The sequence below is a fragment of the Ictalurus furcatus genome, chromosome 6 (assembly GCF_023375685.1).
Source record: "Ictalurus furcatus strain D&B chromosome 6, Billie_1.0, whole genome shotgun sequence".
In the NCBI taxonomy this organism is placed as follows: domain Eukaryota; kingdom Metazoa; phylum Chordata; class Actinopteri; order Siluriformes; family Ictaluridae; genus Ictalurus; species Ictalurus furcatus.
The window spans coordinates 17,441,161-17,457,248 of NC_071260.1; the positions used below are offsets into that span (position 1 = coordinate 17,441,161).

A 16,088-nucleotide genomic window follows, 5' to 3' on the forward strand; every position below is an offset into this window, starting at 1 on the left:
CTGCTAGCAAATTTCAAACCAGCACTACTTGGATTACATTGTTAATCATTCTTCCTTTGTCATCCACCAGGATCCACAATGTGCTCAAGGGGATCCCAGATGACCGTGATGGCCTGTTTGACACCATCCAGCGCTCTAAAAATCACTACCAGAAGAGAGCTTACCAGTGCATCAAGTGCATGGTGGCTCTATTCAGCAATTGCTCAGTTGCCTATCAGATTCTCCAGGTACCCCAGACAACTTGAAGATACATGTGCAGGTTTATTTAGAATCGCTCTTTTTAATAAAGGTATTAATAATTCCATACTCATTAACATATCCTTCCTCTGTTGTGTTTTCAGAGTAATGGAGACCTGAAGAGAAAGTGGACATGGGCTGTAGAGTGGCTTGGTGATGAGCTAGAGCGCAGGCCATATACTGGCAATGCTCAGTACACATATAACAACTGGTCACCTCCTGTTCAGAGCAACGAGACCTCCAATGGCTACTTCCTGGAGCGTTCCCACAGTGCCCGCATGACTTTAGCCAAGGCCTGTGAGCTGTGCCCAGAGGAGGTATGGGGGGAAAAAAAATGCACACTGCACAAGCAAATCCTTAAAACTGCATAAAACATGTACTTCAAATACTAATATTGTAACGTTGTATTAGGAGATAAAATTGCTTGCTAGAGGCACGTCATAATTTTTTTTAACATGGCTTCCATTTGCAGTATTTTTATTATTATTATTTTTTACATTTGCAAATAATTGTAAACTTGTTTGTTACTTTCCCCTTTGTTACTATAGACATATTAAGTGATTCTAATTCAGCATACTTTATTCATTAACCATCTTAAATCTGTTAAAATATTTGGACACCAGATTATATAAGAGAAAAGAATGTATGAATTTGAGGCGAAATGGTTTCTGGATGCTAACTGGGATTTTAACAGGGTTTCTTTATCAAATTCTGTTTGTCTTTGGTTGTGCTTTTTAGCATGGTTTAGTGAGCACAATATGCCAGTGCTATATTGAACTATAGATAGGGCTTTGAGTTTTCGAAAAATTTAATTTAGCTTTTTTTTGTAAATGTTTTGTCAGCGTTTTATTTTTAAAAATGGATAAGCCTTTATTATTCTTTTTTTTAAATTCATTTTCTGTTTTTATAATGGCTTAATTCTTTTTTACATTTTTATTTATTTATTTTCTTAGTAGAATAACCGTGGCCGGTTTGGTTTAGCTTAACATAATGGCCATTTTTTTAATGTTAAAGTATCGCTTGACACTTGTGTAGTATACCGAATACACTATTAACTGCCGTTTCAAACTAGTGTCACTTAACGAAGCACGAGGTGGTGTCTGAAGAGGACGCAGGCCGGAAGCTGTCCTCGCCACAGCAGCTTTTGCCAGGGGAAGTGACAGGCCAGCAGCAACACACTGTAAGATTCGTATGCCCCGGCCACACTGGTGCCATCGTAACCTATTGGTGTTCACAGCGCATGGGGAAGCTAAATCCATTACCCAGTCCCACAAACAAAACAATCCCCACTGTTGGTTAACTGTCTTTTGTCCAGATATCAATGTGTTTATGAGCTCAAACTGTTTCTTCCCACACTGTCATGCACAACATCGAAAACTCTAAGCCTTGGCTATAGTGTTACCCTTTTGTATTAAGTGTTTTTTTTGTTTTTAAATAAACACCTACATTCACCAAATGATTGGCTTAAAGGACACAGTATAACTGGGTGCAGAAACTATTTATTTTGCATGCAAGAGAAGTGTAGGTTTTCTTGTTCAGTTTGGATCTTTATAACAGTCGTATCTGTTGGTATGTTCCTAAGAGGAGTTTCTAGTACTTGTCATTGTTGTATAGTTGGTTGTCTTTTTGTCTGCCACCAGATACCTTTATTTGTTGTCTCGATTATCTGTTTTCTTTTAGTAGGTTAAGGCTAGTAAAAAAAATCTACCCTTTTATGTAGATTCACCACAACAGCTTAGGCCAGCCTTTTATAAAGCTGGCTCACCATGATCACACACCCTGATTAGTTTTGAAGGTAAATGATTGATTGGTGTTCGATTTATATACGAGCTTAAAAGGTTAATAAGTGAATGGTGTTTTTTAGGACCAGGATGAGCAAGAGGCCCCTGATGACCAGGACTCCTCTCCACCAGAAGACACGTCTCTGTATCCCCACTCTCCAGGGACACAGTATCAACAGGTATTGAATGATCCCCATTTAAAGGGGGAAAAACTTTATTTTTAGGTAGTTCCACATTTCAGTGACACTAAAGATTGGCTTTGCCTGTTTCAGCAAAACAACCTTCCCCACGGTCAGCCATATACTGGCCCGGCAGCACAGCATATGAACAATCCTCAACGTCCAGGTCCACGAGCACAAGAGAACTGGGAGCCCCCAGAAGAGGTGCCACCTGCCCAGACGAAAGAGTAGCACCACATTTTCATCCTGCCCTCCATCCGAGCGCAAGACGTTCGAGCAAAGAGCGAGGCCCCGGGCCCCACCATGCAGCGTCACTCCACAAACTGTGTCTCCAGAAAATTCTGCTCCCTGTCCTCCTCACCCTGGGGTGGAGTATCACTGTCTGCCCTGCAGTATTACAACCTGCCTGCAGTGGATGGTGTATGGTGGGGTAACAAGCCAGGTCTGACGCACTTGTCTCATGTGACGGTGGTGTACATATTCTAATAGTTTTGACTGTTCAAAACCATCAGCACCACATGCTGGTTGGAGACTTGCGGATTTACAAAACTTTAAAACTACAAAAATGAAAAAAAAAAAAAAAAAGTAAAAGGAAAAAAAAGCCCTGTTTAATCACCTGTGCTCAGTTGTGCAGTTTGGTCTGCCTTTTGGCCCTTTTGGTCATTCAGCTCTACAATATTTTATCCATGTCCACTCTTGGTTAAATCTATCCCATGGCTGGAGCTGGAGATGGCTGTACTGTAGGCATGATGGAATGGTTGGCTGATCCTGATGCTAGGTTTGACACAAGTGGTGATACAACATTGTTCTGGAAACTTTCATTGCCTTTCCTGTTTTGGTATTAATTGAATCATTTGAAAGCTCTAGTTGATATGCTGTAACGTTTTAGCATGGCTTCACACCAAACTAGTGTAGCCAAAGGGAAGTTCTGTGATCCTAACCGCCGTAGTTCCTAATTGATGACAACTATTTTCCCTCTCCCCAAACCAAATCACTTCTACATTATTATCTTTTTTTTTTTTTAATCAATGTAAGAAACAAGTGGCTTCTGACTTGCACATATGTATCCTCTGACCTAACATTTGGCACTCAGTTCTTGGTGGGAATAAATGTTTAGTTTGAATTATAGGAATTTTAGAAAGAGAAATGTATATGCAACAGTTTGCTATGCCAGGATGCCTGGAGCATTAGTGGACTATACTCAGTTTGCTTGTTTGTCTCTCCATGGTTGAACCTTGTATTAGACAAACTGGGGGGGGGGGGGGAAGAAAAAGGAAAAAAAAAAAAAATTTAACATTGGCCACTAAAGTTGACAGCCTTCAGCTGCTGTCTGTTCACTTGCTTATTGTACTTGAACATAGATTCTGCCTGGGGACTCGAGTGGAGCAGAATGGACAGAAGCAGGGTTATACTATAAGAGAACTGCTGGTTAGTTACAAGGCAACTTAAACTAGATAAGGTAATATTTAGGAATAAGGGTAAACACCAGTAAATATTGTATTTAATTGGTAATATGAAAGCATTTTGGATTATCTACACGTACCAAATACTCCTGCAAATGAAACTATTCTGCCCACCATATTATATTTAAATATTTTGCTGTTTTATTTTATAGAATTTATTTTGTTGTATTTCTCTGAAAAGGAAAAAATAGAATTTGATTTAAGAGGAACATTTTTTCCTTGTGTTCTTTTTAAAAAAAAAAAAAAAAAAATACTGACTGTACAGAGTTCTTTGCCCTTTTTTGCTGACTTTTGTTTTGGCCATAGTGACATTGAATTCTGGAGCCACAGTCGCAATGTTAACTTTCACTTTGTGAGTTTTTTTTTGTGCACAGAACTATTACAGACATTGCGCCCTTCAAGAATAAAGAAACTAAATCTTGAAAGTGTATGTTTAAATTTCTACATATGTACTGCAACCTTTCAGCTCCCAGGCTACGTATCTGCTGAACCTGTGTAGGTATTAACTGGATTATCATGCACCCTTACCATGTTCTGTCCTTACACCAGTCCTATTGCCAAACCATCACACTAGCGTAACTTGCCTTTTAAACAGCTCTTCATCTCTACAGCTAAATTAAAACCAAATTCCTATCCATGCTCAATTATCCAGATGTTTAAAAAGTGGACACTAGACAAACCCTACTTAGTTGGACACATTTTATTATGAACATAGTTTAGTTTTCTTTCTCCTGGACCGTCTTTGTTCCACGCAGTCTGCCAGTACGGCGGGCAGCGATGAGACCAACCTTGCGTCCAGCAGGCGCATCCCTCCTGATGGTTGAGGGTTTGCCAATGTGCTGATGGTTACCACCACCGAAGGGATGCTCAACAGGCTGAACACACAATTCAGGCAGGTCAGAGCAGAAGCACACAAACCAGTATATTCATTTCTAAATCACTGGAAAAATTGTCATCTCAACTTTACTACTCCAGTCGGAGTGTTTATTCCGGAAATACCGACACAGATTTAATGAAACGTAAAGAATCACACAATACACAAAGTAGAAAATCGCCACCACTCACGTTCATAGCCACACCACGGACACGAGGCCAGCAGTTCCTCTTAACCTTATATTTGTGGTAGGCACGGCCTGCCTTCAGGATGGGTTTGTCAATACGACCACCACCAGCAACAACACCTTTCAACACAATAAATAAAAGCACGTTTAAATAAACTCTTTATACAGAAGACAATATTTAAAAATTTATTTCTCAATTTGTTTTAAATGCACCATTTCAAATATCAAAGAATATCTAACTCTAATCCAACTGAAATGATAGAAGTAGGAAAGCACTAAATTAGACTGTAGTGGTGATTTTAAAGAAACCATAACATCACTACAGTCTTTCTCACTATTCTGAATCAGAAAGGTGGCTCTCATGGGAACTAATGACAATTCTTTGCATATTTATCACTATAGAAATACATTTGTAACCACAGGAGTCGTATTCGTTAAACATCGTTTCACTGCAGATGTTTTGCTGCCATTACTTGAGTTCTACGTACCAACAACAGCTCTGTTAGTGGAGGAAATGACCTTCTTGGCTCCAGAGGGAAGTTTGACTCTGGATTTCTTGGTCTCGGGGTTGTGGGAGATCACAGTGGCGTAGTTTCCAGACGCACGAGCCAACTTTCCACGGTCACCAGGCTTCTCCTCCAGACAGCAGATGATGGTACCCTCAGGCATGACACCAACAGGCAACACATTGCCAATGTTCAGCTGGGCTACACATCAGAGGAGAACAATGTGATTCCAAGCAACATCTGAACACCACACCATGTCCACATCCAGCAAAGGTTGCGCACACCAAAACGTAGAAAAAAAACGACGTTACCTTTCTTGCCACAGAAGACGAACTGGCCAGTGTGGATGCCCTCGGCTGCGATGAACAGCTCGGTCCTTTTCTTGAACCTGTACGGGTCACGAAAGACCACCTTAGCGAGTGGAGCTCCGCGGCCAGGGTCATGGATGATGTCCTGAAAGAGACGGAAGCATTTGTTGAGTCGTTTTCACTAAAGCAGTTAATAGAATAAGTTGGAATAAAAGTCTCACCTTCACAATTCCCTTGATGTAGCCGTGGCGCTCGGCAAAGTCTATGTGTCGGAGTTTAGCAGCACCTTTCCTGTGCTTGACGTGGGCTTTGAACACGGAGCCCGCACCTTTTCTCTGCGCCCTGATCACACGGCCCATGCTGCCTCCTGCATACAACACATTCAACAACCTGATTCTCTCGCTCATACACACACAACAACCTGATTCTCTCTCATACACACACCAACCACACTCAACCTGATTTTCTCTCTCTCACACACAAAACAACCTGATTTTCTCTCTCTCTCTCTCTCTCTCACACACAAAACAACCTGATTTTCTCTCTCTCTCTCTCTCGCTCACACACACAAAACAACCTGATTCTCTCGCTCACACACACCATAATACAACAGCAGGAGTCAGAGCTCAGACCCCTGGTCCACAACCCGGCCTGATTTCAATTCTGTCTCTCTCACACCCCGTTTTTCATTCTCCTGTCTGTTTCAGTGGTTAGATAAGTACATTTACATGGCTGTGGATGCTCAGGACTCTCACAGTGTTATTAGCATGAGAGAGTTAAGTCAATAAACCCAGTACTTACCTAACCAATACTACATTACCTTTAACTACATATTTTAATAATAACAGTGAAATAAACTCAGATTCAATATCACTGTGAGAAACTGACAGAGACGGGGAAACAGTTACACCGCCAACATGCTAGCAGTTAGCTATTAGGCTAACTTGTGTAGCAGCCGGTCGTGGCACTTAGTTAGCAGTAGAGTTTCCTGGCGTTAAAACATGACCTCGTCAGTTTTAACAGCTATAAGATTATACAAATCCACTGTATTGTTTATTACAGCAATCACAAAAATTAGCACCGGTGGCTGCCGGTGACACACGCACACATATAAGGCCTGAACATGACTGCAGTAAGATATGAACGTTTTACGCTGAATTTCACCTACAAATCCAGCACTATTTAACCACAAAACGGTAGAAAAAGGAATATAAGCATCATGCCAATGTTTATTAAACGAATTTAAAAGTGGATGGTTAAAATTAAACCGAGATTCGGCCAAGATTCAACGGAGAGAAACAAAGACAGCGCTCATACCTAAACTCCGCTGATGGGGAAAAAGGAAGTAGAAGAGGCAGAGAGCGATTTTCTTCCGGAGAAATAGCGAGAGTTCACCAGCGCCTCCTAGCGGTGTGAAGGAGTACTGCTGAATTCCAGCCGCTCTCTTTCCCTCAGTGTGTAGTGCACTTCATACTGTAGGGTCTTATTTCCCACCCTGTGGAGCACACTCATATAAACTGAGCGCAAACGTATTTAAGGTCAGGACAAGCACTAAGTGTAAACATATCGGCGAGGAAAACAGTACACTGGTGTATTAATAGTATGCCAGAAGTATTCAGGCGATTTGGGCCTGTACTATTAGTCACACTGTTTAGTATGTGAACTGGAATTGAACCGGTGTAACTGGACCAGCAGCCATCAGGTCATGGAGATTTGTGCTCTTCATGTTTATTGTTAGTTCTCCGGGAACTCAATATGTTTAACATATTCTTAACCTCTTGAAGGTCCGTCAAGATTTGTGAGACAGATTTGATCTTAGATCAGTACATAATAGTATAAAAAAAAATGATAAGCAAAATTGTGTCCTGATGTTCATTATAAATACAATAGTGTGCATTTTATGCATTTATTTAACAAGGACAGACGCTAATTGATCATTTTCCCAGCATTAGATACAAATTCACTTTTTATGTCTAATGATATTTTTTTTTCTCCCTTTCCAGATCAGCCAGTAAATGATTAGGTTTTTGCAGAGTTAATCACACTGGGCCCATATTATTCTTGACTGACTAGGCAGTAATTTAAAAGAACCCTGACCTGTATCGAAATATTTAATCTATGGAGTATTGCCTAGTATTTTGCTAATGGTGGGAAATGAGTCAAATGGGTCAACAGAATAAAAATTATGTTTTGCTGGAGTGGCGTCAAGACGTTTTTGATTATCTATGATATGGAGACTGGGTTTTGAAGTTACTCTAATTTAGTCAAAGCAGAAAATAAATGAAGATGAAAGCATGATTTAATAATTTAGACGGTGATATTACAAGTAAGTATTTTTGTTGTTGTTGTTTCTTCAAGCTAACTCTAGGGCCTGCTTCCATTTGACAAAACCTTGCAGTAATTTAAGTTATACTGTAGAACATAAAACAGAAACTAAAAGGGCTTGTATAAACACATGACAATCTGGCAATTACTCTATATCAGGGGTGTCCAATCTTATCCGCAAAGGGCCAGTGTGTGTACAGGTTTTCATTCCAACTAAGCAGAAGCCACACCCGAGTCTATTGAAAGCCAAGATCAACTGATTAAACAGGTGAAGTCAGGTGTGGCTTCTGCTTGGTGGGAATGAAAACCTGCACCCACACCGGTCCTTTCTGGATAAGATTGGACACCCCTGCTTTATATAAAGGTCAACGTTTAACTGTTTTTTCCTTGTCTCATACAGGAGGTAGAACCTCAGGTCCAGACGGGCATAAAGGTGTAGGAGGAAATCACTTCCTTTAGCAGTGGGCTCCAACTCAAGTCTATGCTATGACAAATGCAAAATGATGCATTTACTTCCAAAACTGTTTCTGAATATACAGACAGTATCTTCATATTAGGACAGTACCTTCCCCCCGACAACAAAATGTGGACGCTTATTAATTACAAGATAAATGGGGGCTTATATTTCTCATACAAGGCTTGCTTTAATATCTTCCTCTGTGTGGAGCTCCATGCCTGTGATGATCATAACTGTGATGATTACTATAAGATCAGAGAATTAGAAAAGTCTGTGTGACAGTGGGTCCAGAGACTTTCCTGGGAACACTGGGCATGAGGAAGCCCTGGATGGGATGTCAGTCCCAAGGGCAGCAAGCACACATACACTAATTCACACCTAGATTCAATTTATCTTAGCCAGTCCACCTACTACCATGTTGTTGGGAAACTCGTGCAGACATGGAGAGAACGTGCAGACATTAACCTGAGCTCAGGATCAAACTGGGGACCCTAGAGCTGTAAGGCTGTAACACTACCCACTGCACAAACATGCCACCTCAGCGTCTACCCTTTTCATTACCTTAAATTATTGTCCAGCTTATTACTTGTCTGAGCTGAACAATAAATCGTTGAGATTTTCAAATTGCCTCATAGTTGGGTTATTTTCTTAAAAACAACTTGTTTACAATGTTGCTTAAGTAGTAGTAGTAATTCATAAACGGTGCCCTTTCTACTAGCAAAGTGGTCTACCAGTTTGACGTGTGTTTTGGCAGCTAGTTGCTGGTCAGGCTAAGCTCGACTTTTCAGCAGGGACCAAATATGTCTTGACTGATCTACAATATTTTTTATTTTTGACTGAACTACTACCTCTAAGCTGAAAATAGTCTTCATCCTTGTTTAAGGAGCTTCTTCAGACAGACCCCTCTTAGGGGAGAATGAAATCTTTATTAATAAAGGGCTCTAACTCATATAGCCTGTCAGCCACACACACCATACAACAAATGTAACAACACCCTAACCATGCATGCATTTATGTGGTCTAGACCATCTTGTACATTGGTAAACTGGATTTAGAAAGATATCAAATAGATTTTAGGAAACTATAACTTGGTAGGCACAGTGGCTTAGTGGTTAGCATGTTTGCCTCATACGTCTGGGTTTGGGGGTTCAAATCGTGCCTCCACCCTGCATGCATGGCACTCGCATGTTCTCCCTTTGCTTTGGGGTTTTCCTCTGGGTACTCAGGTCTCCTCCCCCAGACCAAAGACATGCACTGTATGATGATTGGCATTTCCAAATTGTCTGGTGTGTGCAATTGTGTCCTATGATGGGTTGGCACCCTGTCCAGGGTGTCCTCTGCATTGTGGTTTAAACTGGGCTAGACTCCCTTGTGAAGGATAAGTGGTATAGAAGATGGATGGATGAAAAATATAACTCTTTATTATTTGAAAGCATGGAGCTAATATACTGTAATGGAAACTAAGCATTATGACATAATTCAAATACTAATTTTATGCTAGAATATTTTACATATACTCCGGTTTCCCCCCAGTCCAAAGACATGCATGGTATTCTGATTGGCATGTCCAAAGTGTCCGTAGTGTATGAAAGGGTCTGTGAATGTGTATGTGAGTGTGCCCTGCGATGGATTGGCACCCTGTCCAGGGTGTACCCCGCCTTGTGCCCGATGCTCCCTGGGATAGTCTCCAGGTTCCCCATGACCCTGAAGAGGATAAGCGGTATAGAAGATGGATGGATGGATGGATGGATGGATATTTTACATATATAGTGTGTCGTGGAAATTAGACAACACTCGCAGACTCGTCCCCTGAACGTAAAAAGGTTTATTACAGAAAGATGGTTAATACAGGATAGAATAAAGCAGGATAGAATAATGAGAGCGCTCTGAAGCGCTTGTGCTGAACCACTACCATATATATGAAAAGTAGACCATGACACACTTCTGTGTACCGATAAGAAGCAGGTTGAGGGAGTTCAAACAGGCTTTGTTTTAGGGTCTTGGAAGATGTGCAGACGAGCCTTGAACAGAAGAACATGTTTGTGTCTCTGTAAGCAGATAAACATTCTGTACTGATCTCAGTGACATGACATGGCCTTCTTAGGCATTATCCTCAGATGAACAGAAAATGAACAAGAACAAAACTATTACAAAGTAAAAATGAGTAATTTCCCTCACATTTCCCCCATTTTATCATTACAAAATATGATAACTAAAATTAAGAGTTAATTTTATGCTATGCTGTGAATACATCAGAACTTCAGAATCCTTTCACGGTTCAACTGAATTCATCATGAAACAGGTCTTCGTAAGGGTCATAGTCACTTTTTGTGGACGTTTTAATTAGCATCAGTGTTTGGTCATCAGTCATTGCACTTAATGAGCGGAGGAAACACCCCCGCATGCAGGAAATTACACATGGAGCCATGATTAAGACAAGTAGAATGACGGTGACTATAGGAACACAAAAAGTCAGTATCCATGACCTCTAGCCCCTGAAAACGGAGTTCAACCAATCAAGCCCCATCTCGCTAGTGCGGAGGGTTGCGTATCACACACCGCATGTGTTCAATAACACATAGATAGAATAACCATTATGTGCCTGCGTGACGAGGGGACGTGTGATGTTGTGTGGGTAGCACTGTTGGCAATGATTCTTCTGACAAAAAGCGATACAGAACGGTTTACAGAGGTGGCCAATATCTTGGCATACGGGCTTTTAACTACTAATTGTCATCCAATCTGCAGCAATAGTCTACTAAAGAACTGTGCAGGCTTATGTGGGACCTATAGAAATCACATCACCTTAGGCACTTAGTCCCGTCACCACGATCAGCTAAATACCAAATTTGGGTAAAAGTGTGTGCGTCATGCACTCTTTCTGCTGCAACGATGTGATTGGCATAATTCATCATTAAGTCTTCCAACCAATAAACTTCAATATCATGCTTTGGTTTATCTTTTCAGCTTAAGGGTCTACCCCCGGACCCTCAGTGTTGTCAGGAACGGTCCCGGTGATTTGTGAGTTTATTTCTATGACAGGGCTTACTAACAGATATCACCTATACCAGGAGAAGGATGCACAATTAGGAATAGGTTTGTATGTATGAGTGGATGTGCAGGTTGACATCTAATGATTTGTGTCTAGTCTGCAACAGTAGTCTGTGGTCAGGGAGCTTTGGGGCGTAAGAGGTGCGGTAGCAAAGTCACGTCGTCTAACCTCTGTCCTGGCCACGTGGCTATATAGTACGCACTAATGAAGTTCAGTCCTCCTAAGAGTACAGTTTCCGTGTCGTCAACATTTTCTCCAAAAATTACATGTCCGTGATTTCGCAGGCTACTAGATACCACTTAAGACCGTCTATCGTGGAGTCGCGTGGGATTGGTATGTTGATGTGTGTGGATGTGTATATGCAGATCGTTGCTCGTGAGCATAGGTCCTCCTAGAGGCCTCTTGATAGAGAATTACGGTCTAGTTCTCCTATTGCAGTCCCATCTTCTCCAGCTCTGGCACCCTCCTGCAGTGGCTCGCACACATCCATGTGGCTCTCTGGTTAACTTTCACTGCTGAATGAGTGACAAAGAGAACCTGAAAGGGCCCAGACCACCGTGGCTTGTTCCACCTGGTCCTGTGGAAGTCCTTGATCACGATCCACTCTCTGGGCTTCAGATCATGCAGCGGGCCTGTGGCTGGAGCTGGAAGTGCTGCCTTTTTCTGCTTGTGGATAGAGTGCAGAGCAGAGGACAACATTGCACAGTAATTTAACATTGCATCATCACATTCTGCAGCGTTGGGAAGAGGAGCTGTCACAGGTCCAATTCCTGTGTGTGGAGGTCTCCCAAACAGTATCCCACAGGGGCTAAGCCCATCCTAAGCCTGTTTCAGAACATCATTTGCTCAATCTGTTTTTTAGTGTTCTATTTTCTCTCTCTACCACCCACCACTAGCTGGAGGATATGCACAGTGCTGCTTTAATTCAATACCCAAATATTCACCCACCTACTTAAGGGCATGGCTCACAAAAGGTGTGCCATTATCACTGGAGATTATCATTATCACTACCGCATCTGAGTCCTCTTTGGACATAGGGACGTGGCCTTCTCTACCTTCAAACCTCAACCCACGTTATGAGTTGCACAAACATTGTAAACAAAATTATTATTATTTTTTAGAGTAATTAGAGAAACCAATGCTTTACGCAGCCATCATTCCCCCTTTCGAAGACAAGGACAGCCCTTGGGGCATCGCCAAAGTCCGTCAACAACCGTGCAGCCTGCTTTGCGCCACACAGCCTTTTCCTCCACCATAGCTCATGCTTGGAGGTCTGAAAGCTGTAAAGAAGGAGTGATTATTTTCTTTTGAGTTTTGGGACCATAGAAGCAGCTGCTTGCTTTGCTGCACTGTCCGCTCAAGCGTTTCCTAGGAAAGCAGGGTCTAATTTGTTAGTGTGTGCATCACATTTGCATACTGCAATAGTTTTGGGGAGTAGGACTGCGTCCAGCAGCTCAGAGAGTAGTTTGTGGTGGGCTATGTGTGTTCCTGAACTCATCAGGAAGTTCCTGTGTTTCCAAATTGTTCCAAAATCATGTACTACCTCAAAGGCATATCTACTGTCTGTGTAGATATTTACTGACTGTCCCTCAGCATGTCTTCATGCCTCTATGAGGGCATACAATTCAGCTGCTTGTGCTGAAAGGTTTGAGGGGAGACTTCCTGACAGACCGTCTCGTGTGCGGTCACTACTGCATAGCCGACTCGATTTTTACCTGTCTCTGGGTCACGTGACGATGACCCGTCCATAAAAAGGATCAGATCTGGGTTTTCCAATGGAACATCCTTCAGGTCAACTCTAGGGGAGCAGAATTCGTTAGTCAGTAAACACAGTCATGTGGTTCTCCATCTCCCTCTGATGGAAGAAGAGTAGCAGGGTTAAGGACAGTACATTGTTTTATAGTGACATTCGGCATGTCTAGTAGTATAGTGATATGGTGCAGCCACAGTTGGGTCGACAGGTGTGAGGTTTTCTGTTCACGTAGGAGTAACAACACCTCATGTGGAACCAAGAGGTTCAATTTTGAGTAACCTACCAGGTCTCTGGATGCCACCACAGGTTTCTCAGCTGCTGCTACTGCACGTACACATGGGGGATATTCTGCAGCGACTCGATCCAACTTACCTGAGAATGAGCTGTCCAACCTGTCGCATATGCCATCTCTCTGAGCGGTGCTTCTAGAATGGAATAGTTTAGTATGAAAGTTCTGCGATACGAACACATACCTAGGAAAGATAGAACCTGTTTCTTCGTCAGAGGCTTGGGAATCTTCTGAATGGCAGATACTGTCTGCAGAGAGTTTCCTTCCACTGGTGGAGATGTCGTGCCCTAGAAATCTCACTTCTTGTTGTACATACTGTAATTTGGAGAGACTGGCTTTGTGGCTTTCTTTGGCAAGATGCTGCAACAACTTAATGGTGTCAGTTTCACACTGTGCCCTGGAGAAAGTGGTAGAGGTGCTAAGCTGTCCTTTAGCATTTGGTTGTATTAGTGACTCTCAATACCCTTAACACAAGCGAGTGAAAGTGTAAGGACGTCCGTCAAATATGAATGCAAACTGAAACTGTCTTTATCAAGAGATATACTGAAAAAACGCATTAGCTAAATCTATGACTGAAAACCATTCTGTCTGTGCCAAGTTTTGCCATGAGCAGTCATCGTAGTTCATGAGTGGTGGGTCTGAATTCTCTGCAGAACATCTGAAGTTCATCCCCAAACTTTCGTCCTCCTACTTGTAGATGCGTCAGATGCGTCATGCTGCTCCTGATGTCTTCCAATGTCCAGGGTCTGTGAACTAGCATAGGGCCTCCTTCTCTGGCCACTTCTAGCATTGGGGCATTTACTACGACGTGCACTGTCCCTTCTCTGTCCGATTTTGTTGGTCTGAAGCCCTCAGGCAGCAATGTTGTTGGTCCCTTCACTTGGGATCTCGTGTGTAACGCCACCGGTGAAGCTAGGACGGCTGGAGCATAGTTCGGTGGGGGTTGGTGGCTCAGTTTTGACAGGTTCGGATGGACTGGCGTAGGCTGGGCCGCTTCATCGTGAGGAGGAGCCTCTGAAACTGCAGGTTCCTCCTCCTTACTGGCCGTGGGCGTCCCAGTGGGGCGGAGTCCAGGTCGGGATCGGCTTTCTGCAATTTAGCACTCTGTGAAACAGATGAGGGTCCTGACTGACATTTTTTCTCTCTTTTATATCTCTCTTTTATCACTCTGCCATTCAGCAAATGCCTTCCAGTCAGCCAAAAACTGCACTTCGCTCTTTGTTTTAGGGGTCTCTCTCTCCTTTGTCTCTAAATTAAGTTTCAGTTGTTCTAACTGTCTAAAACTACCTTTTTCAGGGAAAGCACATTCTTTAACCCATACATCATATTGGTTCAAACATCCTTCCCTATAATTCACATGCATAAATGTGATATTAGGATCAACATATGAGCACCCTGTACATACCATAGTATGTGTCACAGGATGTGTTTTGCTACATGTTTTCCCCATATACATATTTTTTCTTTTTACACCTTCTATAACTTTCAAAGTTTTGATCAATTTAACATGCTATGAAAACGAAGTGAATATGCATTCTCGTGCACAGACAGAAAAGGTTCAAAATGTGTGACAAATTTCTATACATTCAATTAATCATATAACTTATAGGTTCAGGCCAAAGAGTTCAATCTTTGTTTCACCAGACCAGAGAATTTTGTTTCTCATGGTCTGAGAGTCCTCCAGGCGGGCTGTCATGTGCCTTTTACTGAGGAGCGGCTTCTCTCTGGCCACTCTACCATACCCTGATTGGTGGAGTGCTGCAGAGATGGTTGTTCTTCTGGAAGGTTCTCCTCTCTCCACAGAGACCCGCTGGAGCTCTGTCAGAGTGACCATCGGGTTTTTCTTCACCACCCTGACTAAGGCCCTTCTCCCCCGATCGCTCAGTTTGGCTGGGCGGCCAGCTCTAGGAAAAGTCCTGGTGGTTCCAAACTTCTTCCATTTACGGATGACAGAGGCCACTGTGCTCAGTGGGACCTTCAATGCTGCAGAAATGTTTCTGTACCCTTCCCCAGATCTGTGCCTCGATACAATCCTGTCTCGGAGGTCTACAGACAATTCCTTGGACCTCATGGCTTGGTTTGCGCTCTTTCATGCATTGTTAATTGTGGGACCTTATATAGACAGATGTGTGCCTTTCCAAATCATGTCCAATCAACTGAATTTACCACAGGTGGACTCCAATGAAGTTGTAGAAACATCACAAGGATGGTCAGTGGAAACAGGATGCATCTGAGCTCAATTGTGAGTGTCATGGCAAAGGCTGTGAATACTTATGTACATGTGATTTTTGTTTTTTATTTTTAATAAATTTGCCAAGATTTCAAACAAATTTCTTTCACGTTGTCATTATGGGGTATTGTTTGTAGAATGTTGAGGAAAATAATGAATTTAATCCATTTTGGAATAAGGTTGTAACATAACAAAATGTGGAAAAAGTGAAGCACTGTGAATACTTTCCGGATGCACTGTATACCCGTCGATATATATCTTAGTTTTGAAGCTGTGATCTAAGAAACACCAATACCTCTGCTGTCGCAGAGGCAAAGTTCCTGGAACTTCTTATAAGAAATCGCTCCATGTAATACTTCTCTCAATGTAATACACGCATTTCTTATATCATTGACTCCCTTCCATACAGACCGCAATACACTATGACTTCATAAAATTCTAATTGTA

At 42.2% G+C, this 16,088-nt stretch overlaps 2 protein-coding genes and 1 long non-coding RNA gene across 9 annotated transcripts in view; 1 reads left to right on the forward strand and 2 right to left on the reverse strand.

Annotated features, from left to right (window-relative positions):
* The window catches only part of usp9 (ubiquitin specific peptidase 9), a 38,090-nt gene extending 34,871 nt beyond the window's left edge, over positions 1-3,219 (forward strand). For 4 of the 7 annotated variants that reach the window (XM_053626785.1, XM_053626786.1, XM_053626787.1 and 1 more), the window contains 5 exons: positions 71-227; positions 342-554; positions 1,310-1,417; positions 2,102-2,197; positions 2,291-3,219. In XM_053626785.1, coding sequence (XP_053482760.1) covers positions 71-227; positions 342-554; positions 1,310-1,417; positions 2,102-2,197; positions 2,291-2,428 — 712 coding nt within the window. In that variant the 3' untranslated portion in view covers positions 2,429-3,219. The remainder of the gene's footprint in view (positions 1-70; positions 228-341; positions 555-1,309; positions 1,418-2,101; positions 2,198-2,290) is intronic. The other 3 variants (XM_053626789.1, XM_053626791.1, XM_053626790.1) reach the window with 1 other exon arrangement.
* A 1,126-nt stretch (positions 3,220-4,345) lies between these two features.
* On the reverse strand, positions 4,346-5,925 carry rpl8 (ribosomal protein L8). Its single transcript, XM_053626812.1, has 5 exons — positions 5,757-5,925; positions 5,539-5,680; positions 5,210-5,428; positions 4,726-4,841; positions 4,346-4,535 (listed from the first exon to the last, which is right to left on the reverse strand). The coding sequence occupies exons 1-5, from the start codon at positions 5,892-5,894 to the stop codon at positions 4,377-4,379; spliced, it is 774 nt and encodes a 257-aa protein (XP_053482787.1). The 5' UTR covers positions 5,895-5,925; the 3' UTR covers positions 4,346-4,376.
* A 4,197-nt stretch (positions 5,926-10,122) lies between these two features.
* On the reverse strand, positions 10,123-15,759 carry LOC128608778 (uncharacterized). Its single transcript, XR_008386122.1, has 2 exons — positions 13,085-15,759; positions 10,123-12,035 (listed from the first exon to the last, which is right to left on the reverse strand). It is a non-coding gene; the product is annotated as an uncharacterized LOC128608778 (long non-coding RNA).
* Positions 15,760-16,088: the final 329 nt, after the last annotated feature.